Raw genomic sequence first — 27,625 nt, 5'->3', positions numbered from 1 at the left:
AAATGTCTATTATTTTCTGTTTTGGGTTGTTTTATTTTGTGGTTAAAACAATACAAGTTACCTTTAAAAAAAAGAAATGGCCAAGGGGTCTTGATGCACTCATAGTGCTAGAAGAGCAGAGTTTCAGATCTGAATACAGAATTTTTTTCTCTTAAAGTTACCATGGCGTTTTGCCACCCCTCATAACCAGTGGGGTGCTACGGCCTGAAGGGAGTTTCTCAATGTGCTTCATTGGTGCAGCTCCTTTGGCTTTAAAGAAGGGGTTTATTTTTTAGTTACTGGCTTTAAACAAGCTTTAGCTGCATAAAAAAACATGGCCACTGCCAAACAGAGCCTCCTATAGGCCGCCAGTCCACATAAGAGGCTGCCAGTAGCCAATCACAGCCCATATCATCCCCAGGAAGTTTTTGCAGATTTAAGTTGCCCTCCAACTTTTTTTTTTGTAACATGTGAATGTGGCTTAAAGGAAAACTTTACCCCCAAAATTAATATTTAAGCAACAGATTTATATCATATTAAAGATTCTTACCAAACCAGTATATATATATTATATATATATATATATATATATATATATATATATATATATATACATAATATTGCACTTTTACATCTCTTGCCTTGAACCACCATTTCATGATGGTCTGTGTACTGCCTCAGAGATCACCTGACCAGAAATTCTGCAACTCTAACTGTAATAGGAAGAAGTGTGGAAGCAACTCTGTCTGTTAATTGGCTCATGTGACCTAACATGTATGGTTTGTTTGTGTGCACCGTGAATCCTACGATCCCAGAGGGTGGCCCTTAAAACACGAATTTTCTATTTAGGATTACCCAATGGCACATACTAATAAAAAGTATATTATTCTGAAAATAGTTTTTTTTTTTAATAAAGCAGGGTTTTACACATGAGCTGTTTTATGCAATATCTTTTTATAGAGACCTACATTGTTCAGGGGGTATAGTCAGTGTCTGACTGACCCGGAGGGACACCGGGGAAAAAACCTTGTGGGCCCGACCCTCATGGGACCCGCCGGGCCAGACCCCATCTCCAGATATTTAGATTTGAAAAACAACTATTTTTTTCCGGCACTGCGCAGCGCCGCCTGCGCGCTGAGCGACGCTGTTGCGCATGTGTGCCGATCGGCTCCCTCGCTGAGCCGGCACGTCACAGTAGGGGGCCGGGGGGCCAAAGGGGGGACCCTGGACAGCAGTGTGAGATAGTGATAGTAATACAGTAATAGTCAGCACAGGGTAGCTAGAGAGCAAATGTGGCTCCACCGAGGAGAAATAGTGGGGTTAGGACCCCGTGGTATTTGAACCACTAGAGCAGGGACTACAGTGGGTGAGTTGAGGACCAGATAGGGTACCAAGACCCAAGACCCCAGGCTGAATACAGTGTGTGAGGTGAGGACCAAGTCGGGTGCCAAGATACAACAAGACCCCAGGCTGTGAAACCCATGCTTTAGTGCTCAACCAGAGGGATAGTGCCCAGTGAGAGTGGTAACTATTTCCCAAGTCTATTGTTGCTGATTTATATTGAATAATAGCCCGTCTGCTGTACCTTGTACCCCCTGGAGGGAATATTGCTGTCGGAAGCTTTTCTATGATGCCTGTGAACATCAAAGTGCTTGTGAACTACGACCTTGCCACTGTTCTCTGTTAATAAACAAGTTATAGTTTACTGCAAAGAAACTGTCTGGGTGAATATCCTGCTGTTGATCTACACCAGGTACTGGGAGTTGCAGGGAGTTGCACGGGTACACTGGGGGTCCTGGGCACACCACAAGCAGTTTTAGCCTGGTCACACTCAGCTTTAATACACAGCAAAAGTACACTTAAGGGTGTGCTACAGTATTGTTATTGCTTTTTATTACTGATCTTTCAAGTCAGGCCTCTCCTACAGTATTCATATTCCAGTCTCTTATCCAAATCAATGCATAGTTGCTAGGGTGATGTGAATCCTAGCAACCAGATTTCTGAAATTGCAAGCTGCCAGATTTCTAATATTGCAAGCTAGAGGACTGCTGAATAAAAAGCGAAAAAACGCAAAAATGAAAACCAGTTGCAAACTGTCTCAGAATATCACTCTCTACATTCTTAAACAACCCCTGTAACAATGCTAACTCCCTCTTTTCACCCCTAAGCAAGAAGTAGGAGTGGAGGTTGGGTGGAGCCAGATATGAAACAAGTGGAATTTGTCTAATTTAAGAATTCCTGTTTGTTTGGCTTCATCTTCCACATTTTATTGATCCTGATGGGTGTGTTTGGGTTTTGGTGTACTTAAAATGTCAGGGCGTATTTTGAATCTCAGTCTGGTCATATGTTTTACCCCAGGTCCAGGTAAGTAAAGGGAAAAGCCAGGTCAAACAAGGACATCTTCCTGCTTGCAGAGACAAGTCTGAGATTATACTCTGCGTAATACAAAGGGTCCTGATACCCTCGACCCAAGGGAAAATAAAAGATAAACATTATCAACAGTTAATTAAACACAAGATTTGTTCTAAAGAACAATGGGACATTAATTAGAAAGCAAACACAGTGTCTTTATTGCACTTTCCGTGGGAGCTGTCGTGTTGCTGTCTGATTGGACTGCATATATTATAACAAAGGGTCTCTTTCTCCTCTCACAGCCTTTACAGAGCTGCATGGATATCACTAAATAGCCTGTGTTTATCCCATACATCATACTCCAGGTGATATAATAACTAATTTGCTTGGCTCTTTCCCATAAGGATATTCTCTAGTTGGGAAAAACCTGCAGTCAGTTATTACTTACCCTATGGCAGTATGGCTGGCAGCCATTAGGCCAAGCTGTATCCCTGGAAACAATGGGAATTGGATGTTGTACTCAAATTTTTGGTTTCTGGGATCTGCTATTAAACGTGCCAGCCATAGTGCATAAAGTGTCAGGGTAGAACTCCCATGTTCTCAACCATTATGCAAAGTGATCGGGAAATGCCCAAAAGCAAAGAGAGAAAATGTAAATGTGGAAATTTTATAAAATAAATGCACATCAAGAATTTAAATGCAAGAGGTTGTTTTATTTGGTGTAGGGGGACACCTAGTGTTCTTTTCTGGTACTTTTTAATATGAGAATAATCCTCTACTATCAGGTGTTTCCCATTTTTTTGTCCACAACCTGTGAGGAAAGAAGGTGATGTAGCAACGACTGATCTTTCTTTGTTTTCCCTCTCACCAGGTAACAAACACGTGGGAGAAAAAACACAAGCGAGACCTCAGTGGGCAAAGGAGCAAGACAAAAAGGGTAAATTTCGTTCAGAACAAGTGACTGGTTCTCTGTTCAGAGAAGTTGCAGTTCCAGCATATTTATGAAACTGCCTGTATCACTGTATTGTCTTATATATTCAAGGACATCTGCAGCAAACCCTAATATCCTTAAAGGGATTCTGTCGTGATTTGTATGATGTAGTTTTTATTTCTAAATTATACTGTTTACACTGCAAATACTTGCTACAATATAACATTTAATTCCTGAACCAGCAAGTGTATTTTTTTTGGTTGTAATATTCCTGTGTATGCAGCCATCTCAGGCCATTTAGCCTGGTCATGTGCTTTCAGAAAGAGCCTGCACTTTAGGATGGAACTGCTTTCTGACAGGCTGTTGTTTCTCCTACTCAATGTAACTGAATGTGTCACAGCGGGACCTGGATTTTACTATTGAGTGCTGTTCTTAGATCTACCAGGCAGCTGTTATCTTGTGTTAGGGAGCTGCTATCTGGTTACCTTCCCATTGTTCTGTTGTTAGGCTGATGGGGGGAAAAGGGAGGGGGTGATTTCACTCCAACTTGCAGTACAGCAATAAAGAGTGACTGAAGTTTATCAGAGTACAAGTCACATGACTGGAGGCAGCTGGGAAACTGACAACATGTCTAGCCCCATGTCAGATTTCAAAATGAAATATATAAAAATCTGTTTGCTCTTTTGAGAAACTGATTTCAGTGCAGAATTCTGTTGGAGCCGCACTATTAACTGATGCATTTTGGAAAAAATATTTTTTCCCCATGAAGTATCCCTTTAATAACACCTGTAGGGTGCCTTATTTATTTCTGCCAACCAGTCTCTCACATTATATATCCAGTATAAGCCTCGGTAGCCAATCTTACACTTATCTTTCCTGGCAGAGCCTGGAAGGTACGGAGCACCTCAAACCCCTCAGACGTTCAAAGAGAAGATGGGTCCTAAGTACCATTGTGTTGGAAGAGAATGAACCCGGGCCTTACCCGAAATTAGCTGGAGACGTAAGAAGCTTTTTTTCTTTCCTTTGCCTTTTATAATTACCTTTCTCATGTAAAGTAACAGGCAGCTCTTTCTGCCTCCCTTGTCCATTAGTATTGGTCGCTAGTATATTCGAAGCAGGTATATGTCTATAACATATATATCATTATAGCAATATGCCTCTAATGAATAATCAATAATCATCTCTCTTCCAATATATATATATCATTATAGCAATATGCCTCTAATGAATAATCATCGTTCTCCCAATACAAACATTTCAGCTCTTTAATGATCGGGCAGAAAACATCTCAATAAAGTATCTCATCAGTGGCCCCGGAGTGGACGAGTTTCCGGAAATCGGCTTGTTCTCAGTCAATGATCTCACTGGCCAAGTGTTTGTTCACCGACCGATTAATCGAGAGAAGACTCCTCTGTTTGTGGTAAATAAATAATAAGGTTTTCAAGAAGGTTTTTTATGTCCCAGATTGGCTATACACAGTAAAGATATTTGTCTCATGATATACAATTCCTACCTTGCAATAGACATTTTGTATGAATTAATATCTATCTTTATTTCCAATTGGAACCCTAGGTGCGCTTTGATGTTGCGGATAGGGAAACTGGATTGATAGTAGATAAATCTCTAATTTTTAACGTGGAGGTTAAGGATAAAAATGACAATGCACCAGAGTTCGTCAAAAAGGAATACAACATCTTCGTACGAGAATCCTTTAACCTCGGTTGGTGTCATTTTCCTTAATTTGCTTTCTATATTCCTGATTCTTCCTTTTTTGTGGATACTTTATATTTAGTAGAAAAATACAGGGTAACTGGAATGAAAATAGCTGATCCAAAAACTGGCTCAATCAGGGTAGGACTGGGCCTTACACTGGGTAAAAACTGGGTGGGGAGAGGGGCCTACAGCTGGGGCAGGGGAGCCTGGAAGGACCAGCGTGTCTCAGACCCATCAGTTAGATGCTGAACCCAACCGTACTTTCTTTAAGCACTCATCCAAAATATCATATGTTCTGGTTTCCCCAAGAAGGTTACAGATATTCAAAAACACTGGGGTCATCCTGCTGTATTTACAGGGTCATCCAGGGCATAAATAAGCACTCACCCCAAATCTCAACCCAACTGGCCTTCAGGATGGGCCCCTTAGCTCATAATAAGGTTACAGATATATAGAAACATTGGGGTAACATTTATTCTGCTATAGTTCCAGGGGTAACAAGGGCACATATTAGCACTTGTCCCAAATCTCACCATAACTGGCCTTTAGGCTGGGGTGCTGTGACTCATAACAAGGTTACAGATATGTAGAAACATTGGGGTAACAGTCACCCTGCTAAAGTTTCAGGGGTACCCAGGGCACAAATAAGTACTCACCCCAAATCTCACCCTAACTGGCCTTCAGGCTGGGCCCTCTTAGCATATAAGAAGATTATAGATGTATAAAAACATTGGGGTAACAGTCGCCATGCTCTAGCTCATCTAGTTGTTAAGCACGCTTTAATTGGACATTAAGATTGAACTTCAACATTTGTTTTATTTTTCCGCCAAAGCTAGTATACTACTATAATGGTTACAACTAGGGAATTTTATTTTCCCAGAAACTGGTGAAGCAGAAAGGCTTCATGGTTTTAAAAAAGCCCATTAATCGTCAAGGATTCTTTGTTTCATTCCTGAGCAGATAACCCACTTGTGCAAGTTATGGCAGTTGACAAAGACAAAGAGGACACCCCAAATTCAGACATGACCTATTCGGTGGTCTCCCAGTCTCCTACACTTCAGGATCTATCATTTCTTATTGACCCCAAAAACGGCCTGCTCCGAGGGAAAGGATGCCTAAGTTACGAGGTAAGGGTGACCTAATGTCTATGCCTTTTTTTTCATTCTTAAAGTTTCTCCTATCCTGGAGACCAATGGCAAATGCAATCTCTGGCCTTGGCCCTGGAACACTAGTTTTATGGACCTGACATGACTCCTATGTTTTCCTTTAGAAAGCCAAGCTGATTAAGGTAACTGTGCGTGCAAATGATAATGGGGCGGTAAAGTTATCATCCACCACTACAGTCAGCATTCATATAGAAGATGGAAACAACCACCTGCCTGAAATCCTCATGTCTGAAGTAAGTAACTTCTCCTTTATGTAACAGATGTGTAATACTTGGGCTGACCAAAAATAATGACTGGGTTACCTTACATAAGGTGTATTGGCTACTGAAGACCTGTCTCCAATCACATGCTTTCCATTCCAGTACCAAATCACAGTCAAAGAAGATGAAGTAAAGAATGACATATTGCGGATAAAAGTAAATGATATGGACACCCCAGAAACGCCAGCATGGAGAGCAAAATATAAAATCTTAGTTGGAAATGAGAAGGGAAATTATAATCTGATCACAGACCCAGTGACGAATGAAGGGATCCTCAGTATCCAAAAGGTAATTTCTCAATGCGCATAAAAATACACGTCACGTGTCTTAAGTTGGGCAGCACAGTGGGTTAGTTGGGCAGCATGGGGGCTCAGTGATTAGCTTTGGTTCCTTGCAGCAGTGGGGTCCATAAGGCCTGCCTGACGCAAACTTATGGAAAACCAGAGTTCCAAAATGAGCTTTAGATTTAGGGTAGCAGGGAGTTATACCCTGTGGAACTGTGTGAGCAATTTAACACAGTGGGCTCATTTATCAACACTTATTGGTAACTAAGGGTTATTGCATTTATAAACACTGGGCAAATTTGCCCCGGGCAGTAACCCTTGGCAGCCAATCACATGCATTCATTGTTTAACCAACAGCTGGCTGAAAAAAAAGAGAATCACTGATTGGTTGCTAGGGGTTACTGCCCATGGGCAAATTTGCCCAGTGTTTACAAATGAGGTCTAATGACTTTTATTACATATCAGGGTAAGTGTTTTAACAACAGCAATTCTCACTATTCTCACTCACTCTTACTCACTTTGTCACTGCATGAAAGAGCCACGTCTGCCATTGTGGAATCATAGAAACTTCTGACATTTGGGTTTTTTCTTCTCTTCACAGCCTCTAGATTTTGAGGGAACCCCTTTCAAGAAAGTGGTTATCGCTGTTGAAAATGAAGAACCCTTTTTTACATGCCAGAATTCGAAAGTGAAGATCATCTCATCCCCCGTGCTGAACAACGTCACCGTCAGTATTCAAGTATTAGACAATAACGATGCTCCCATCTTCACCCCCCCAAATCTAGTTCTTAGGGAGAAGGAAGGTTTGAAACCAGGGTCTGTCCTGGGGAAACTCAATGCAACAGACCCGGATAAGGTGCCCAACAGGATCAGGTAGGTTCTGGTATCCTACATAATGAAGCCCTTATTTCCCTGCTGCTCTGAGATACCATGGCTATACCCTAACCAACATTCATACAGGTCCATCAGTCAGGGTGATTACTCTAAGGTCTGTTTGGCAGTTGCTGTTTTCTGCTTGTTCTGTATTCTGCTGCTATGAGTTAGAAGTCGTATCAGCAGTGTAGAGAATAACAAATAACCATTGAAAGATATATCATCAATGTATATTGGGAAGTTACTTACAATGACATTTTACTGTGCCAATTGTTTAAATCACAAAAAAAACAATGGTGTTGTTATTACTTGAGCTAAGCAGGACAACTAGGGAGCTGAAGCTACTCCATTTTTGCTTTGCTCATGTAGATAATTAGAGTCCCTTTATTCAACTGCTCCCTTACCCTTTGTTCTGACTGTTTTGTAAGCAAAATACTTATGTAGGTGGATTATCTGTGCATTGAAAATCAAATTATCAACTTTGCAAGGACCAAACATGGAGATGTTTCCATTTTACTCTGGCCACACGCAGGCCTGAACTGGGAGTCAAAATAGGCCCTGCCATTCCAAGTACACAGAGGCCCAAACAGCCCCCTACCAGTCCAAAACAGCCTCCTACCAGCCCACTATATGGTAACTTTCTATGGAACCATACAGCAGCCCCTCTGGCATTTGCCAGAACCCACACAGACAGATTCGAGGAGATTAGTCGCCAGGCGACAAATCTCTTCTTCACAGAGACTAATCTCCCCGATCTGCCTTCCCCTGCCTTCCACCGGCTAAAATGTAAATCGTCTGGGGGTAGGCACATGGAGCGCTTCGTTTTCCGAAGTCGTCTGAAGTTTCCTCGTGAGGCAATTATGGACGACTTCGGAAAACTAAGCGCTCTGTGTGCCTGCTCCTAGGTGATTTACATTTTAGCCGGCGGAAGGCAGATCGGGAGATTATTCGCCGCGAAGAAGAGGAAATGTGTCGCCTGGCGACTAATCTCCCTGAATCTGCCTGTGTGGCCAGACCCTTAGCCTATTTAGCCCAAGAAATAAAAAAAAACATAAGTTTTTCCTGATTAAAACAATAAGCACATGTCATATTCATTGCATTTGTGTTGCACAAGGGGGGATACTTCTCCTTTACTGTTTTCACAGCCTATTTAAATCTACCTGCCCAGTATCATTTTTCATCCCTGTGTGACTCATCAATGCTACTGTTTGGGACAAGTATATGAAGCTGTGACAACGCTGCGTTACAGAGGTGTCCAATACAGCATGAGATAACTCCTCATCATCTATTGTGCAGGTTCTACATTGCAAGCGACCCAGCAGGTTGGGTGGCTGTGGATGAAAATACTGGAGTGTTAACGACTAAGAAAGAACTCGACAGAGAATCACCTTATGTAAATAAAACCTTATACACATGTGTGATTCATGCCGTCGATGATGGTAAGTACCATGTCTATTTCATAGCAAGGTAATAAAGCCACTGATTTTAGATTCGGAAGAACATGATCTTGGCACACACTAAGCTATACACTCATACTGTGCCATTGAAGGGAAACAATATGGCATCTCCTACCTATATGCCTAAATACAAATATACAGAGAAGGAATGTTCTGGGCACATAACAAGATATGCCCTCATACTGTACTGTCTAAGGGAAACACTATGGCACCTACTACCCATATGTATAAATACAAATATACAGAGAAGGAATGTTCTGGGCACACAATAAGCTATACCCTCATACTGTACTGTCTAAGGGAAACAATATGGCACCTCCTTCCCATATGTATAAATACAAATATACAGAGAAGGAATGTTCTGGGCACACAATAAGCTATACCCTCATACTGTACTGTCTAAGGGAAACACTATGGCACCTACTACCCATATGTATAAATACATATATACAGAGAAGGAATGTTCTGGGCACACAATAACCCATATATTCATACTGTACTTGAAACAATATGAAATCTGCCCTGAAGTATAAATACAAATATACAGAGAAGGAATGTTCTGGTCACACAATAAGCCAGTGATCCCCAACCAGTAGCTCGAGAGCCACATGTAACTCACCAACCCCTTGGATGTTGCTCCCAGTGGCCTCAAAGCAGGTGCTTATTTTTGAATTCTTGGCTTGGAGGCAAATTTTGTTTGCATAATAACCAGATGTACTGCCAAACTGAGGCTCATGTAGGCTGCAAGTCCATATAGAGGCTACCAAACAGCCAATCATAGCCCTTATTTGACAACCCCATGGACTTTTTCATGCTTGTGTTGCTCTCCCAAGTCTTTTTACATTTAAATGTGTCTCACAAGTAAAAAAGGTTGGGCACCCCAGCAATAAGATATAATCCCTACTCTACTTTCTAAGGGAAGCAATATGTCACAGAATGAATAAGCTTTAAAACCATAATGCAATTTATATAAAAGTGAGCCAAATATTCTGCTGGTGGTTATATTACAGCACTTAACAAGGCATTAACATAGCAGATGATGTTTAGTTGTTGTCTATTTTCCCTACAGGACAACCACCGCAGACAGGCACCTCCACCATCTCACTCTTTGTGTCAGACATCAATGACAACATACCTCATCTGCTCTCCCCATACATGGAAGCATGTGAGCAATCCCAAGCCCCTTCAGTTTCAGGCCCCAGGTCCTTCTCCATCCAGGCCTCCGACAAGGACTTGGACCCATACTCCGGGCCTTTTAAATTTGAACTGGCAGATAATTCCCCAAATATAAAGGATAACTGGAAAATTGGGACAAAGAAACTTGGTAAGTATTATGATTTCTTTGAGAAAGGTCTGTGCAGTCCCATGGGTTATAGTGATGAAAAGGGGCTTTCTCTGTCCAACTCACTGCTGGTACAATGTAGGCTATCATTCATGGCTTTTCGTTCTTCTAAAGGTGGCCATAGACGTAACAACTACAATCTTTCTTTGAAAAGATCTTTCCAAGAAAGATCGTTTGTTTCAATACACACGTGTAGAGCTGAATCGTCAGATATACAGGTAGATAGACAGGTAGAAACAATAGAATTCTGCCTGTATCTGACGATTCAGCACTAACAATAGCCGATGTTTGGGTGCCTTCAAATTTTCCGCCCAAGACGACCGACGAGCCGACTAGATCGACGAGTCTTCTGATGATATCGGTCGGCTCTTTTCCCACCATACGGCAAAACAAAGTGGCACAGTAGGGGGAGGGGGGCCCTGGACAGCAGCCTCGGTGGGCCCCAGGGCCCCCAGTCCGACCCTGTATTAAGGTCAGACTGAAGAATTATTAGAAGAGAAAATATAATCAATAAAAATATACAAATATCTGACCCAATCTACATACAGTTTACTGGGATCACTATTACTCTGCACCTGGTGGCGGCATTGAAGCAAACAAATGATTATTATTAAAGGGGAACTGTCGCAAAATTTCAAATTTAATATTAGCTTCAGCATACTGAAATAAGAAACATTCTAAATACAATCAATTAAAAACTCTGTACCTTTTCTGGAATAATCAAGTTTATCTTCACTATTCCTCTCTCAGCATCTGTTTCTCTTCATTCTGTCTTCATGCAGCAGTTGGGTGTCAGATATTCATTGACAGTTAGAGCCAATATATCTTATAGGGGGCTCCTTTTGCCTAGAAGATGTATTACAGCTCAGTCTATTAAAATCACCAGACCTCATGTCTCTCTACATGCAGGATTTGTGCAAAATCAGTTTTTGCACTGGAATCAGTTAAAGTCAGCTCTAATACATCTGCTAGGAAAAGGAGCCCCCTATAAGGTATTTTGGATCATTCACCTGACACTCAACTGCTGCATGAAAACAGAACGAAGAGAAACAGATGCTGAGAGAGGATTGATGAATATAACCTTGATTATTTCAGAAACAATGCAGAATTTTTAATTGATTACATTTAGAAAGTTTCTTACTTCAGTATGAGGAGGTTTATATTAAATGTTAATTTTTGTGATAGTTCCCCTTTAACATTATCGTATCACTTTAACAATGTAGTCATTGGCCCCTCCAATGTCCAGTAAACTGCTAGTCCCAAATTGGTATCTTTTATTGGACTATGTATGGCCAATTTAAGAGTGATAGATTATAAATCGGATTAGCTGTGGCAAAGCAATCAGATACATTTCATTTATAAAAACAGAACAATAAATAGAAACATTGATGCAGAACCATTTGTGGTATTTCTGCTATATTTGTGCTGTTATCCCCTAAAATCATTGTCCTTCTGTTCCAGATGATTCTGTTGAGCTTTTAATGCTTCGAAAACTCCAAAAGGGTAACTACTCTGTGCCCTTAAATATATATGACCGGCAGGGTTCCTCGGAGAAGCAAACCCTCAATATCCGCATTTGCAACTGTCCTGATGGGCAGACATGTGAGAAACTACAGCCTGCAGAACATTACCTGAGCGGGGGAGCCATCGCAATTATGTTTTTGGCTTTGCTGCTCTTTTTGGGTAAGGATGTAGTGTTTGCGCTATGGAAGGGCAGGGCTGTCCTGTGTATTAACCTGTACTGATTCAGTGCATAATACAATACCATTGTGTCATAAAATAATGCATGTTCCTTCAAATCACACAAAACAAAGAAAGAAATTGCCAGTGCTTGGTTTAACCCACCCTGTAGCAATGCCCAGCTACTAAAGGAACCCATATATAATCTGTGTTTGCTCTAACCCACTCTGATGCATTACCCAGCTGCTTGAAGCACCCATATATTAGCACTTGGTCTAACCCAACCTGTATCACCCTGCATCATTGCCAGCACCTAGAAGCACCAATATACTAGCACGCTATAGCGTTATCCAGCTACTAGAAGCATCAATATACCAGGACTTTGTCTAATCCAACCCTGTATCACTGCTCAGCTGCTATAAGCACCAATATACCAGCGCTCAGTCGAACCCACTCTGTAGCAATGGCCAACTATGAAAAGCACTCATATATGAACACTCTGTATCATTGCTCAGCTGCTAAAAGCAGGGCCGAAACTAGGGGTAGGTAGAGTAGGCACGTGCCTAGGGCGCAAAGGTGGAGGGGCGCCAGGCACATACTTACTCCTACCCCTAGACAGGTCCCTTCTCTGCCGACTGCCCTCTTGTTTTCATCTGAGCGAGTGTGCATGCGTACGAGTGTCTATTTGAAGCTTCTTTTCGCGCGTGAGCAGAAGCGTCTTTTCGCGCATGCACACAATTGCCTAATCGCACACACGCAAACATCTAGTTTGCATGCATGCGTACAGTGTTGGACTGGCCCACCGGGAAACCAGGAAAAACACCAAGTGGTGTCAGTGGGCCGTCTTGCTTCTAATCATTTGGCCTATTTCATAGTAATTCCCTATTCCTTTTTGGTAAAAAAAGAGGCTTAATAATGGCAGGATAGTATAGTAATAATAATAATAATAATCATAATAATAAAGTATAGTAAGTAGATATAAAAAAACCAAGGAGAATAAAGAGGTTGACTTCAGAGAGGAGGAAAAGTTTGGAAAGTGGGCCCATGGTCACAGTTTACCGGTGGGCCCACCATCTAATGTTGTATAGTGGGCCCCTGGCATTCCAGTCCGATACTGCATGAGTGCAGACGGCGCAGCAACCGGGCAGGCTGCCTAGGGCGCCTGCCCGACTTGGCCCGGCTCGGCCCGGCTCTGGCTATAAGCACCAATATTCCAGCACTCAGTCTAACCCACCCTGTATCATTGTCCAGCTGCTTGAAGCATCCTCAAAGAATCTAAAGTATCCCAACATCATACGTTTGACGCGTTTTGTCGCTTCTCGCCACTTCCTCAGAAGCAAACACATATACCATGTCCTCATGGCCACCATTAGAAATCAAAATTTTCGGGGCCCACACTTGCACTCAAGCCCTACCCCAGATCCCGCCCACTCCACCCAAGCCCCACTCCATCCTGCCCAAAGACCACACAGACATCAGTGCTAAAAAGGTAACCCCCCCACACAAGTTATAAAAAGCTATTGATGGTCAGGGCCCCCTTATAAGTTAAAAAAAACCAAACATTGGTGCCAGGGCCCTCCTTACAAGTTAAAAAAAATTGTGCCCCAAAAAATATTTTCTAAAAAAAATTGGCGCCACGGCCCCCGTTACAAATCAAAAAAAGTTGGGGCCCCAAAATTTTTTTTTTTAAAAAAACATTGGTGGCAGGGGCCTATATAATATATTTGTGGCCCCAAAAAATATTTAAAAAAAAAAAAAAACATTGGTGCCAGGGCCCCCTTACAAGTTAAAAAAAATTGGGGCCCTAAAAAATATTTTTAAAAAAAACATTCGTGCCAGGGCCCCCCTTACAAATTAAAACAAGTTGGGGCCCCAAACTTTTTTTTTTTTAAAAAAAAACATTGGTGGCAGGGGCCTATAGAATATTAAAACAATACATTGGTGGCAAGGGGATCAAAAAAAAAAACCACAAATTGGTGTTCAGTAGAATTGAACTCATGGCTTCAGGACTTCAACTTAACCTCCTTTCGTGACTTTGGGTCTTTTCGCCACTTCAGGAGTTCAATTTTGGCTGTTTTTGTGACTTCTGGTCTTTTCGCCACTTTGGCTTCAGCTATTTTCATAGCTTCGGGGCTTTTTGCTGCTTCGGGAATTCGGCTTCGGCTGTTTTAGTGGCTTCAGGTCCTTCGGCTGTTCGGCTTTTCTGCACTTCCACATTTCGGCTGTTCAGGATGGCCACACGGCATCAGTGCTCTCAAGGGGGGCCCAGCTCTTTTCAAAACCGTAGCACTGCTGGGCCCCCCTTCATGACCAGGCCCGGGACACTTGTTCCCACCTGTCCCCCCCTGATGGTGGCCCTGATTGTACTCTGTAGCATTTCCCAGAAGCTAGAAGCACCATATACCAGCATCTGGTCTAACCCACCCTGAATCATTGTCCAGCTGCCAGAAGCACCAATATACTAGCGCTTGGTCTAACCACTGTGTAGCATTGTGGGGCTGCTATAAGCACCCATATAACATTGCTCAGTCTAATCCACTCTGTAGCATTGTGGAGCTGCCAAAAGCACCCATAATGGTTGCAATTATTATTTTGTCATAATTGTTTATAAAGGCTGAAACTGTGCTATGACAATTATTCCCCTACTGTGTGTGTTCAAAAAAAAATGTCTTTCTATCCTTTCTAGCAGCTGTTCAACTACAGGTTAGACTGGGTGCTGGTATATGGTGCTTCTAGAGTTGGTCAGCTCCAGAATGTAGGTTCGACTGATCACTGGCATCTCTAGCGTAATTATAGAGGATGCAGACACCAGGGTCGTAAGGGGCCAGGGGATAGGGGCCCTGACTGTAGAGTGTGCTTTCTCTATAGTTTTAAAATCCCCTGACCCCAGCTACTCTACTATCTTCAGCCACATAAGTGGGTAAGAAATGGGGGGGCAAGGCTCAGGGTAGGTGGGCACAGAGAACATAAGCCACTGAATAACATATGGAGGATAGCAAAATGTCAACTCCAGAAAGTAGCATAGACTGAGTGCTGGCATATAGGCAGTGTCGGACTGGGATGACTGTGGCCCACCAGAAAACCTATGGCCAAAGGCCCACTCTCCAAACTATTTTTCCTTCTTTTGTCATTCACTTTCTTTATTCTTTTAATCACTTCTCCTCAAATATTATCGTCAGTCTCCTCCTCAATTTCTTCTCTTTATTCTTATATAGAAATGCGCCAATTGCTGTTGTATAGGCATACAAGGCAAATAGTTGGCTGAGCAGAAGAACCCACTTGGGCCACTGACACATGGGCCCACCGGAAATTTTTCCTGGTATCTCTGTGGGCCAGTCCGACACTGCATATAGGTGCTTGTAGCAGATGGTCAACAGATTTTTTGTAACAATTATTCATAAAAGCTGAAACTGTGCGCTGGCAATCTGATTTTCTTGGTTGGTCCATTTGGACGGCTCTGTAAAAGTCAACCAGTCAGAAGATAATGATACTGTATTTCTTTTGTTTTTGTGACTATAGTTGCCTTCTGCTTCTTGTTTTCTGCTTTCTGTGGGTCCATAAGAAACAAAGGCCCGATGCTGAATGAAGAGGGTAATCAGACACTCATCCAATACAACGAAGAAGGCGGAGGCTCAATAACGAAGGTGAAGCATAACAAGCCAGCAAGACCTTCTTAGCAGAGATATCATTAGGGAGATAAAGATCCATTCCTGGAATTACATAAGGTCTCAAAATACCTAGAGTGGATCGTTATCTTCTTAATGACACAGGGTTGGTTGATCTTATTGACTGAATGTAAATTATTATAGTACTTACCTCCTTGGCCTGTGAAAATTATAGGTCTGCCATTTCCATGTATTTCTGGTTTCATCACTTCTTTGTGTCTCTAGGCAGCCCCAGCCGTCCTCACTAACAATGGGAACAATTTGGATTTTGGCTCCAAGGTAACACAATGTTTTTTTTTTTTTAACCTTAATACACATTAATAATAGGATGGTTATGAAGTAATTTACAAAGAAGCTGCCCAACTTGTTATGAGCTAAGGGGGGCCAGCCTGAAGGTCAGTTAGGGGGAGATTTGGGGTGAGTGCTTATTTGTGCCCTGGTACCCCTGGAACTATAGCAGGGTGACTGTTACCCCAATGTTTCTATATATAACCTTGTTATGAGCTAAGGGGGCCCAGCCTGAAGGTCAGTTAGGGGGAGATTTGGGGTGAGTGCTTATTTGTGCCCTGGTACCCCTGGAACTATAGCAGGGTGACTGTTACCCCAATGTTTCTATATATAACCTTGTTATGAGCTAAGGGGGCCCAGCCTGAAGGCCAGTTAGGGGGGAGATTTGGGGTGAGTGCTTATTTGTGCCCTGGGTACCCCTGGAACTATATCAGGGTGACTGTTACCCCAATGTTTCTATATATCTGTAACCTTGTTATGAGCTAAGGATGTCCTGGGTACCCCTGAAACTTTAGTAGTTTGACACAATGTTTTTGTATACATGTAACCTTGTTATAAGTTAATGGGCCCAGTCTGAAATTGTGATCATATCAGTAGAGACCCATAATCCATATCGCAAAAAAACATACTGCTGAATTGTTTTTGTCAAACCCTATTTTTTGTTTTATTCCCAAAAAGGATGTGGCTGGACGCACACAATCGGGACCAGCACTGAGGACACATTCTGAATTCTGGCAAATGGTGAGTTTAAATATGCTTCATTAAACAACAAAAAAAAAAATACAAAAATCACCTGTCTCAATGACATAGTTCATCTTCTGTTTTGTGTGAAGTCACCTGGCCCCCTACTGGCCAGTTAATATATTTCACTTAAAAAGGAGATACTATTACTATATAGTTATAATAAGAACTAGTAATAATAAGAACTACTATAAAGCAATATATCATAAAATAAATAAGGAGTTCTTTTCAAAAGTGTGCTCATTAATTCTCATTCAGTGTTGCACTTTACACCTTGCCATGGATGTAGTAAATTACAAATATAAGGAGATATTTATTAATGCTGGAGACAGACATTACTGGTGATGTTGCTCCAATCAGATCTGCTTTTGTTTTTTAACTTGTAGGTGACTGATCAAATCTGATGGCTGGTTGGTTGCTATAGGCAACATTATCCGTCTCCAGTGTTAATAAATACTCCTCAAAGATGTCCAGATTTTTTGGCCCAACAATGTTTAGAACCCATCACACACACAGCACTCACAGTCCCAAACATTTAATAGATAAAACAGTGGAGTGAGAAAACACAGACTAGGCTGCAATTGTATATTAAGCCCTCAACAGCCACCTGGGGCCCTTTATTAATGGCCATGCAGATCAAAACATAGTGTAGTCTTGCAGTGTTATCCACCTTGCACCCAAGCCCTCAGTAGCTGCTAATCCTGCAACCAGTTTGTATAATATCCCCTAATCACTCTGATCATAACTAACCCTTTTATGCTTTACCAGGATGGAGCTGCTGGTTCTGCTGCAAAGCACCCCATGCAAAACCCAACTTGGAATAGGGTGAGTAGTGCGGCACTGTGCTAGCACATTACATTCAGCAGAGAACACCTATCCCTTGCACTGCGGAAGATTTACTAAGGGTTTACCAGTTTAATTTGTGTAATAGTTGGTTCTGGGGGCTTTCTATTGCTTTTAAATATATCCACTTAAAGGAGAAGTAAAACTTAGCTAAAGAAATAGCTAGAAATGTTGTACATTATGTTTTGGGTTTCTGTACCAGCCCAAGGCAACAACAGCTCTGATCTGTGTCTCCAAAGATGCCCCAGTAGCTCCCCATCTTCTGAGCTTAGGGACCCACTCACAATATACAGTACTCATAGAATAGAAATGTCACAATATAAGGCTGATTAGTAATTAATACAGATAATTACTACATGGCAGCACAGAAACCAGTGCAATTAGCATCAGAATAATCAGCCCTGTAGCATCAGCTTATATTAAAGACCAACCTCATTTTCTGCTGGATAATAAGTGACGAGCCCTAAGCTTAGCTTCTCAACAGCTGCTCAGAGCCCACTGAGCATGTGAGTGTCACAGACACTTTCCAAGATGGTGACCCCCTGTGACAAGTTTGAAGCCCTGGATCATTGCTGCTATTGACAAGCTGAAACTTTTGGCTGGTGCAATAAGTTCAGTATATAAAATATGTAATTTTTAACCACATTCATTCTTTGGGTTCAGTTTTCCTTTAAGCATTTTTAATCATTTTAATACATTCATTCAAGTAAAGTCATCATATCATCTCTGGATTGTGTGTGTCTGGAGCTTTCATTATAATGACATATAGGGCAAAAATGATTGTCCCAAGGCTGATGTACATGTTGTGAAAGTTCTAAATCTCCAGAAAGTCTTAGACTCTCTGAGGGTACTAGAAGTGATGCTTCCCAACACTGAAGGGCTCCAGGTTATGGTATAAGACCCTAATATCTCCATTTTGCCCTAATGCCCCATCTTGTCCTACTGTCTCTATCCCTAGTGTTTCAATTTGGCTCTACTGTCTCCATCTTCCCCTACTCTCACTATCTGGCCCTACTGTTACAATCTGGATCTACTTTCCCCATCTTCCTTACTGTTGCCATCTTGTCCTAATGCCAACATTTTGCTCTGCAGTTCCTGCTATCTCCCAAATCTATATGCAGGCCACAAAGGCAGTTGCTGTTCCCATTGTGGGACATTTGCTTAATTTGATTGTGAAACAGCTGATAATTAATATATATAATATAATACCAGTGCTGCTCTTACTCATTGTAATGTACCCTGTTCATATCTTGATTTAGGAAGCACTCTCCAGCATTCGTAACACTCAGGGCAACATGTGGAAGCAGGTAAGATCATTTTCTTATGTTGAATAGATTATGGATGTTGATTAACCCTATGACGGCACAGATAGACAGGGCTCAATTATTTGCATAAACTTTCAAGTTAGGGCCTTGGCTGTTGGCAGCAGCTAGTGGGGCCATAGGTTACACCATTATAAATTATTATAATGCCCAATCGTGCCATACTGCTTCATTTTGCCCTACTGTTGTCATTCTGTAAAGGATTCTCTGTTTTTGTAAGAGTTTTATTGTATTTTACATAAACAAGCAATATTTTGAAGTCTGATGCTGGACTATGAAGCAAAATAATACTGCTCAGGGTGTCTAGAGAAACAATAAGCTACAGATAATTGATGGCGACACCACCTAAACTGTTTTTAGAGCTAAAGTATTCTCCTTAGGCATGGGAAATAACCAAAACCTATATCTTTTGGCAGAGCATGGGCACCCAATCACAGGCAGAGTATAGCAGTATGAAGACTGTAAGTATAAAACCACAAGTGAGTTTGAAGTTGCCTTTGCTTCAGGGACATTTAATGCCAATAAACATTTAATGTCTGTTGAATTAGCAAAAACTTATCTCTTTTAGTGCACCTAAATCATTGGGGCCTGGTTAGTCAGGTTACAGCAGATCCAGGATTGCCTCTGTTGCATAAGTTTGTTGCAGGGGGTCAATGACCCTGACACTGACAGCCCGAATGTTTATAGTCATTGCTATTATTCATTTCTATTGCTATGGTGCACTTGAGATTCAGAGCTGTTGCCAAGTACAATATGCAGCTAAATGACTTGTTGACCTGTAAGATAGATAGAAGATGAGCTTCTCTATAGAATGAGATATCTTGATGTTTGAGCTGAGAGTTATTTACGCACAATGCACATATCACTCATATATATATATATATTTATATATATATATATATATATATATATATATATATATATATATATATCCCTCCATTTATCTGCACGCACCATTCAATACAATAATTACCGGGTGCTCACCAAAATCCTCATACTCCACCAGATGAAAGCACTCACGGGTCAGTCATATGAGTACAAATAGCAAAAGTTTTATTCCAACAACCGCATATCTACGCGTTTCGATCCCACTGGATCCTGATGACGATCCAGTGGGATCGAAACGCGTAGATATGCGGTTGTTGGAATAAAACTTTTGCTATTTGTACTCATATGACTGACCCGTGAGTGCTTTCATCTGGTGGAGTATATATATATATATATATATATGCTAACAAGCTTTTGTCATGTAGTTCCCCCCAGGCAGTAACTCTTTCAAACTTGCCCCTCGTCTGTTAGAAATTACCCGGGCGTATCCTCATCAGAAGTTGCCGTCTCCTGCAATTTAAATGACAATGGTTGCCACTGACAGCATCAAACACAGCAGCTAATGCTCAGATAACAACAGTCTGGGTGATATTTAGTGCGGTGGCAGTAACGCAACGCTCACAATCTCAGATGAGATATTCTAACTGATGGCAATGTTTGAAAATACTCTAAAATCACTTTTTAGTAACGTTGTTGGCTCCAAACCGACAACACAGTGTTGCTGCAATAGATTGTCCTTAGACTATAAAGCATCATTCATTGATGTTTATATATGGCAGCTGCTTCCCCAATGCCAGTTGTGATGAAATTCAGTACGCAGGCAATGATGTGCTAATAGATACAAGTTATGGGCCTGATGTCATCTTGCTTGGGCATTTATAGTGCATTAGAGAGCCTATAAAAATGATATAGCACTTGATACAGTTCTGAGTGAGCCAGCTATAGTCATAGTCTAACCAATACCCATGGCTTTAAAAAAAAATACTATATTGTCTGGTTTTTATATTATTACTTAGGCAAATACATATTCTTAGGAGACAGGGCTCCATAACTTACAGTGTATACACAAACATAATTTATATACAATTCTAAATTTTTAGTGTGAATGTAGTTATTTGTAAAGGGTGGTGCTTATATTTATGTGTCTTATTTACATTTCGGTGTGTGTTTCTTTCAGAGCAGCAAATATCTCCAGTCTGGGAGCCTGAAGAACAAGCCATTGGGATCCTTCATAGACAGCGTTGGAGAAATGGTGAATCAAGTGAGAAATTCATTTTTATTTCTTGATTTTATCAACCTTATTAACTGGACCTCTCTGATGGTTTTAAACAAGTCGGAAATATATGGCCCACGTCAGTTAGAGGAGAACAGAATGAGGCCTGGACCGTTTAGAGTAAAGTTGAATAAGGCCAAGAGTAGAAATAAATATAAAGCCTACCCATTCAGCTCAGAGAATAAGGCCTATTTCATTTAGATTATTAACGGTTTTGTTTAGATTAGGACAAAATAAGGCCTATCTCATTTAGAGGTGAAAAGACAAGGACTGTCCAATAAAGAGTTGCATTAAATTGCCTATATCATTTAGCATGGAAGAGCAAAAGGCCCATGGCATTTAGAGTAGGATGAATAAAGCTTGTCTGTATTAGAATAAATTAAATAAGATCCATGTAAAGTAGAGTCAATTAAAATAGAATAAGGTCCAACTCATTTACAGTAAAATGTAAAACATCTAATTTAGAGTAGTGTAGCCCCCCCCCGGGGGTGTTATAGAGTGAAGTTTGTAGTGTGTAAACAAGAATGTGCTGCATGCCTTATACTACTGACCACTTGTGCCCTAGCAGCTCCCTGCAACTCCCAGCACCTCGGTTTATTTCCTTAATCTGTCTCATCCACAAAGAGGATTTTTATCAGCAATTCAACAAGACCCCTGATTGGCTTTGTGCCTTCCAACCTTTAGTAAATGATAAAAGATTTGTTGCAGCCATAAACTTGTTCATTAACATTAAATAACTTAATAAATGGAATTAACAGTCAATTATTTGAGGTCGATCAACTCAGCATATAACATTCCTTTCCAAACAACAGATATGTGAACAATATAGATTACACCCTCCTGTGTGCAGATTCCTCCGTGGCAATGATCCTCTAATCTCCATGATCACCTACACTAGCGGGTTAACACCACAGGGTCATAACCCTCATTGGAGTGTAGGGCTGCTCACTATCTTCCCTAAACCACCCTTTTTGCTCCCATAATGACTACAACTTTAAACTGACCATCACTAGCTAAACCTAATCTAAATTGAAGACGAAATGGAGCGCTGGGTCTGTATCAACCTGCCAGTGAAGTGAGGTCCCAGGAAAGACCATGGTGCTCTACTCTTCTGTATTAGAACATTCTGCCCTCTACTGGGCATTCCTTGAACCAGTATTACAATACACTAAACCCCAGAAAAATAAATCACTACCTGGGTGAAGAAAAGGCACTCTAGGCATCTAAACAGCTAATCATGCCTGTATGGAAAACACTGAATTATTGTGGTCTCTACAGTAGAATATACTAAGACATATCTAATGTGCAGTGTAGATTATAACAAGAACCATCCCATGTAGAGCAGTATGGAATCTCATGGAATCTCATGTACAGTATAGCAGAATATAATAAGATCTATCTTGTGTACTGCAGAGTAGAATGGAATAAGTACCATCTCAGGTAGAGCAGAATGGAAGAAGGCCTATCTCATGTACAGTAGAGCACAATATAATAAGACCTATCTTGTCTACAGTAGAGTAGAATATGACCTACAGTATCTCAAGTAGAGTAGAGCACTATATAATAAGACCTATCTTGTGTACAGTAGAGCAGAATGGAATACGACCTATCTCATGTAGAGTACAGCAGAATATAATAGGACCTATTTTAAGTACAGTAGAGTAGAATGGAATAAGATCTATCTCATGTACAGTAGAGTAGAATGGAATAAGACCCATCTAATGTACAGTAGAGCAGAATATAATAAGACCTATCTTGTGTACAGTAGAGTAAAATGGAATAAGACCTATATCATGTAGCGTAGAATATAATAAGACCTATCTTGTGTACAGTAGAGTAGAATGGAAGAAGACCTATCTTGTGTATAGTAGAGTAAAATGGAATAAGACCTATATCATGTAGAGTAGAATATAATAAGACCTATCTTGTGTACAGTAGAGTAGAATGGAAGAAGACCTATCTCATGTACAGTAGAGTAGAATGGAATAAGACCCATCTCATATACAGTAGAGCAGAATATAATAAGACCTATCTTGTGTACAGTAGAGTAAAATGGAATAAGACCTATTTCATGCAGAGTAGAATAGAATGGAAGAAAACCTATCTCATGTATCTCAGTTCCAGTCCCTATTCAAGCCAATGATTGACTATCACTGGTTATTAAAAAGTGAGTTCCCGCCTTTAGAACTATTGCCAAGCAGGAATGAAATGATTTTGGAATGTTGGCAACTGTGGGCATTAGATTTTTTTAATTAGCAAACAATGCGGTGGAAGGGGACAAGTATAAATAAAAGCATAGCGTGGCAACCCACAGCTGTCTGTTGTTGGCTTTTTCTATGTCTGTGCCCACAAGTCAATGTACTGATGGGTTATCTGTGCCGCACATCATTCCTGTAAAACATCCTACAGCCTGGCAAACAGGAGCCAATAAATTAAAATCTGCCTTTTTTTATCGAGCGTCTATGAGAAATGCGCCTGCAGTCGGCACAGCAGGAGCCCGCGTTGCTCCAAACTGTCATTTTTCTCTCTTTTATATATCATTTTGCCTGGGTAGCGACAGCTCCTGCCAGAAACACAAAATTAATTTCTGAGTAAATATTTCTCCATCTGAACTGCAGCTCCGGCCCCGGGGCCCCAAACACCAAACTGATAACTTCTTAAATTAAAAGACATCTTACTTGAGTAGCAAAAAAACCCAGGACTTATAATAAAATGCTACAATTGCTTTTGAGCCCATCCAGCTCCATGGTTGTGTGCAGTTCTGCCTTCTCAAGCTCCTTTGGGGGCACATGGAATAACATGGTATTAAAGGGGTGCAATACTTTGTATGTGAATTACACACAGACCACATATTGCAGGATGCACCCCTCCAGGTTGTGCTGAGATCAATCTCACTGTTGTGCCACAAATAGAGATGTACTGAACCATACTCCACTCTTAAGCACTCCTACATGTAGAAAGACTCTTTTAACCTTAACTCCATCTCTGTCTATCAGCGGCTGCAGGGAATGGCGGAGCCCCCTGAGATCCCGTCATACAAGCCTCGTGTTTATGCCTACGAAGGGGAGCTGGAAAAGATCGACTCCCTGGGATCCATCTCCATAGCAGATAGTGAGCTCGACTGGAGGTTTCTGGATGATTTGGACCCAAAGTTTACAAAACTGGAAGAGATTTGCCAACAGCCCCTCTAATACTTTACTGCTGGGGGGCAATTCAAATAGACTTTATCTGAAATAAGAAGATAATGAGATAGGCCTAATTTACTGGACACCTAAGGGGGGATTACTTGACATTTTAAAGGAGAACTATACCCTAAAAATGAATATGTCTAAAAATGCCATATTTTATATACTGAACTGATTGCACCAGCCTAAATGTTTAGCTTCTCAGTAGCAGCAATGATCCAGGACTTCAAACTTGTCATAGGGGGTCACCATCTTGGAAAGTGTCTGTGACACTCACATGCTCAGTGGGCTCTGAGCAGCTGTTGAGAAGCTAAGCTTAGGGCTCGTCACTAATTATCCAGCAGAAAATGAGCTTCCCCTGTAATATAAGCTGATGCTACAGGGCTGATTATTAAATTCTGATGCTAATTGCACTGGTTTCTGTGCTGCCATGTAGTAATTATCTGTATTAATTACTAATCAGCCTTATATTGTGACATTTCTATTCTATATGTACTGTATATTGTGAGTGGGTCCCTAAGCTCAGTAAGTGACAGCAGCACAGAGCATGTGCAGTGAATCAGCAGAGAAGAAGATGGCGAGCTACTGGGGCATCTTTGGAGACATAGATCTTTACTGCTAAAGGGCTGTGGTTGCCTTGGGCTGGTGCAGAAGCCCAAATCATAATGTACAACATTTCTAGCTACTTCTTTAGTTAATCTTTAGCTCTCCTTTAAGTCTGATCATGGAGCCTGTGCTTAGGTTGAGGCCAACCCTAATGTTGAGAGATTTGAGCTCTCCTGCACTATAAAAGCAGAATGTACTGTTTATAAAAATGGAATTGCATGCCTTAACGTTACCAGGGGCAGCTTACTGCTGTTTCTGGTGTTGTGCCACAAGAGGTTCTCACCATACCACGTGGCAGAGTTTGCCCTGTGGACCCCAACATATATATATATATATATATATATATATATATATATATATATATATATATATATATATATATATATATATACATATACACACACAATATATATGTGTTAAAGGTCTGTACTGATATCGTAGGTAATGTAAATGTGTATATAGTGGGTACAGGTAATGTGGGATACAACTGCCTTGGAGGTTCTCAGGAGTTCTGAAGACCAGAAATGCCCCAGTCTAGATAAATTATAGTAAAAAGCTTTTTTCTTTAGCAGTTACAGTCCAATCATATGCTAAATCAGGGCAATAAATAAACAGAAATACAGAAATACAGCCCCATTGAAAACAGAAGTACCTAAAGGGGTGAGAAGCAGTAGGCTTACAGTGTTGTATTGTTACCACTAGAGGGTGCTGCTCTGTTGATGAGGCAAGCAATGGAAGAGAAGAGTATGGAAGGACACATAATAGAGAAGCAATGTGTTGAGTCAGTTCCCTTTAGTTCCTTTGCACATGGGAAATCGATTCGGTATGAGCGGGAGGATAGGCTATGAGCATGTGCTGATTGATACTCCTTCATTCCCATCCTTTTATTGGGATCTGGGATTGTGGCAGCTAATCACTTTTCGGGGGGCCTCTTTAGTTCCAGGGTGAGGTGTACTTATATGACATGGGCCTTGGCAGCAACAATGGAATAAGACTGAGAATTCCCAGAAAGCAGGTTTTGTATTATACCTTATACAAACTGTGTTTTCCTTTGTTTTGTTACTTTCATTGATTTTGTACATAAATACCTTTCATACAATTGGGTTTGTGTCATATGTGTTCCACACTATATTTATTGCCTTTATAACCATTGTACATCAGCCTTATACCGTGTGCCTCTCTTTCTTGCTTCTTCTGATTCCTCCAAGCAGTATGGCAGCCGTAGTTAACAAGAAAAAATATGACAGTAAGTGGGAGAGACATATCCACAGGGATTCTATAACTCAAGCAGTGGGTGGGACTAGACCACCGATGGCACCTTAAAGAGGGAGGTGCAGGGAGCATAGAACTGAAGCAGTATCTGGGGCTAGAACACTCTGATTGCAGCCAATGTAAAATAGACATATTCAGCTACATTGTTTCAGCAGTCAGAATCAGAGGATAGGCAGATACACAATAGCAATGACAGTTACACTTAACTATAAACCAACTGACAATGAGGAATGAATGCATATTGCGAAGCTGCTTAGTTAGTTTTGGGTAAAGTTCCCCTTTAAAATGAGCAATATAAGTCTTGGTCAGCAGAGGGCAGTGTTACAGCACTAAACAAATCCTTATCCAGTCTATTAACTAACAAGGTCCCTGTCCTGCCAAAGAAAGCAGAGAAGACATTGGTGGTTTGATGCTGGGGCCAAACTTTACATGGCACAAAGGAGGCTTCAGCGGGAACATTGCATGGAAGTGGGTGATTTGACCTCCGTGGAATTTATATTTGGGAGCCTTTGTGACTGATATTTCTGGAGAACAGTGAGTAATCATTACCAAAGTATCAGAACCAACAACCACACCCCTCTACACACCCACTCATATAAGCATGGATTGTATTTCTTTATTATCTAACTCCAGCTCTTAAAGGTTGCACAGAGTTAATCTGGACACACACGGGTTAATAGAAGCTTTTAACTCAGCCCCTTCAGACTTTTGGCCCCTTCAGAGTTATTGGCCCTTGTATGGGGCACTCGGGAGGACCTGTCTGACCCATACGAGGCTGAAAATTGGCCATATATCTAGCTGGTCAGTTTTAGGGCCCTTGTTATGAGCTAAAGGTGTCCAGCCTGAAGGCATTTAGTCCAGACTTCATTTTTGCACATTGTATCTACATACTATTGGAGGTAATTGTGGAATGACACGCAGATGGTTAAGTTCCTCATGAACCTGATGCAACTGGCTCAATAGTTAATTATGTAGGGGAAAATACTGCATAAGGGCTCTTACACACGGGCGTTCCGACCTGCGCTCCCCTGCGTTCCGTTTTTTGGCGTTCAGCCGCAGGGGAGCGCAGGAATAGACGCAAGTCATTATTTGAAATGGGGCTGTACTCACTCAGGCGCGTGTAGGCGCCGAACGCAGGTTCAGACGCAACATGCTGCATTTTTCCTGCGTTCGGCGCCTACACGCGCCTGAGTGAGTACAGCCCCATTTCAAATAATGACTTGCGTCTATTCCTGCGCTCCCCTGCGGCTGAACGCCAAAAAACGGAACGCAGGGGAGCGCAGGTCGGAAACGGCCGTGTGTAAGAGGAGCCCTTAGGGAGGAAATAGCATATTGCACAACGTCATTATTGTGTTTTGTTACCTTCCTTTCAACCATTTCAGGTGAGACTATGACCCAACAGGTTAACCCTAATTTACTGATTAGGTATGTTGTACCCACATAGAGAAACTGATACATGAACCAGCTGGAGCTGGGAAATATACATTGTACTCCTTAGGGCTCTTACAGAAGAGCGTTTGAAGCTGCGCTCAGGAGTAGACGCATTCAGTTTTTTTCAATGGGGC

At 41.3% G+C, this 27,625-nt stretch overlaps 2 protein-coding genes across 3 annotated transcripts in view; both read left to right on the top strand.

The window, feature by feature from the left end:
• The window catches only part of cdh26.S (cadherin 26 S homeolog), a 44,895-nt gene extending 19,008 nt beyond the window's left edge, over positions 1-25,887 (top strand). The window contains exons 2-20 of one of the 2 annotated variants that reach the window (XM_018238229.2): positions 3,203-3,268; positions 4,146-4,262; positions 4,524-4,682; positions 4,835-4,982; positions 5,936-6,102; positions 6,246-6,374; positions 6,504-6,689; positions 7,287-7,558; positions 8,855-8,997; positions 10,085-10,339; positions 11,819-12,040; positions 15,557-15,681; positions 15,928-15,981; positions 16,669-16,731; positions 17,500-17,556; positions 18,834-18,881; positions 19,313-19,357; positions 20,902-20,985; positions 23,994-25,887. In XM_018238229.2, coding sequence (XP_018093718.1) covers positions 3,203-3,268; positions 4,146-4,262; positions 4,524-4,682; positions 4,835-4,982; positions 5,936-6,102; positions 6,246-6,374; positions 6,504-6,689; positions 7,287-7,558; positions 8,855-8,997; positions 10,085-10,339; positions 11,819-12,040; positions 15,557-15,681; positions 15,928-15,981; positions 16,669-16,731; positions 17,500-17,556; positions 18,834-18,881; positions 19,313-19,357; positions 20,902-20,985; positions 23,994-24,188 — 2,535 coding nt within the window. In that variant the 3' untranslated portion in view covers positions 24,189-25,887. Of the gene's footprint in view, positions 1-3,202; positions 3,269-4,145; positions 4,263-4,523; positions 4,683-4,834; positions 4,983-5,935; positions 6,103-6,245; positions 6,375-6,503; positions 6,690-7,286; positions 7,559-8,854; positions 8,998-10,084; positions 10,340-11,818; positions 12,041-15,556; positions 15,682-15,927; positions 15,982-16,668; positions 16,732-17,499; positions 17,557-18,833; positions 18,882-19,312; positions 19,376-20,901; positions 20,986-23,993 lie in introns of both variants that reach the window. The other variant, XM_041579183.1, reaches the window with a different exon arrangement.
• Positions 25,888-26,002: 115 nt separating this feature from the next.
• LOC108702629 (cadherin-like protein 26) overlaps positions 26,003-27,625 on the top strand; it is a 50,338-nt gene continuing 48,715 nt past the window's right edge. Inside the window, exon 1 of the mRNA XM_018238224.2 lies at positions 26,003-26,594. The gene's annotated coding sequence lies outside the window, so the exon portion shown is untranslated. The remainder of the gene's footprint in view (positions 26,595-27,625) is intronic.

This window comes from Xenopus laevis, chromosome 9_10S, assembly GCF_017654675.1.
Source record: "Xenopus laevis strain J_2021 chromosome 9_10S, Xenopus_laevis_v10.1, whole genome shotgun sequence".
NCBI classification, from domain to species: domain Eukaryota; kingdom Metazoa; phylum Chordata; class Amphibia; order Anura; family Pipidae; genus Xenopus; species Xenopus laevis.
This window is presented reverse-complemented; position numbering and strand designations above follow the sequence as displayed.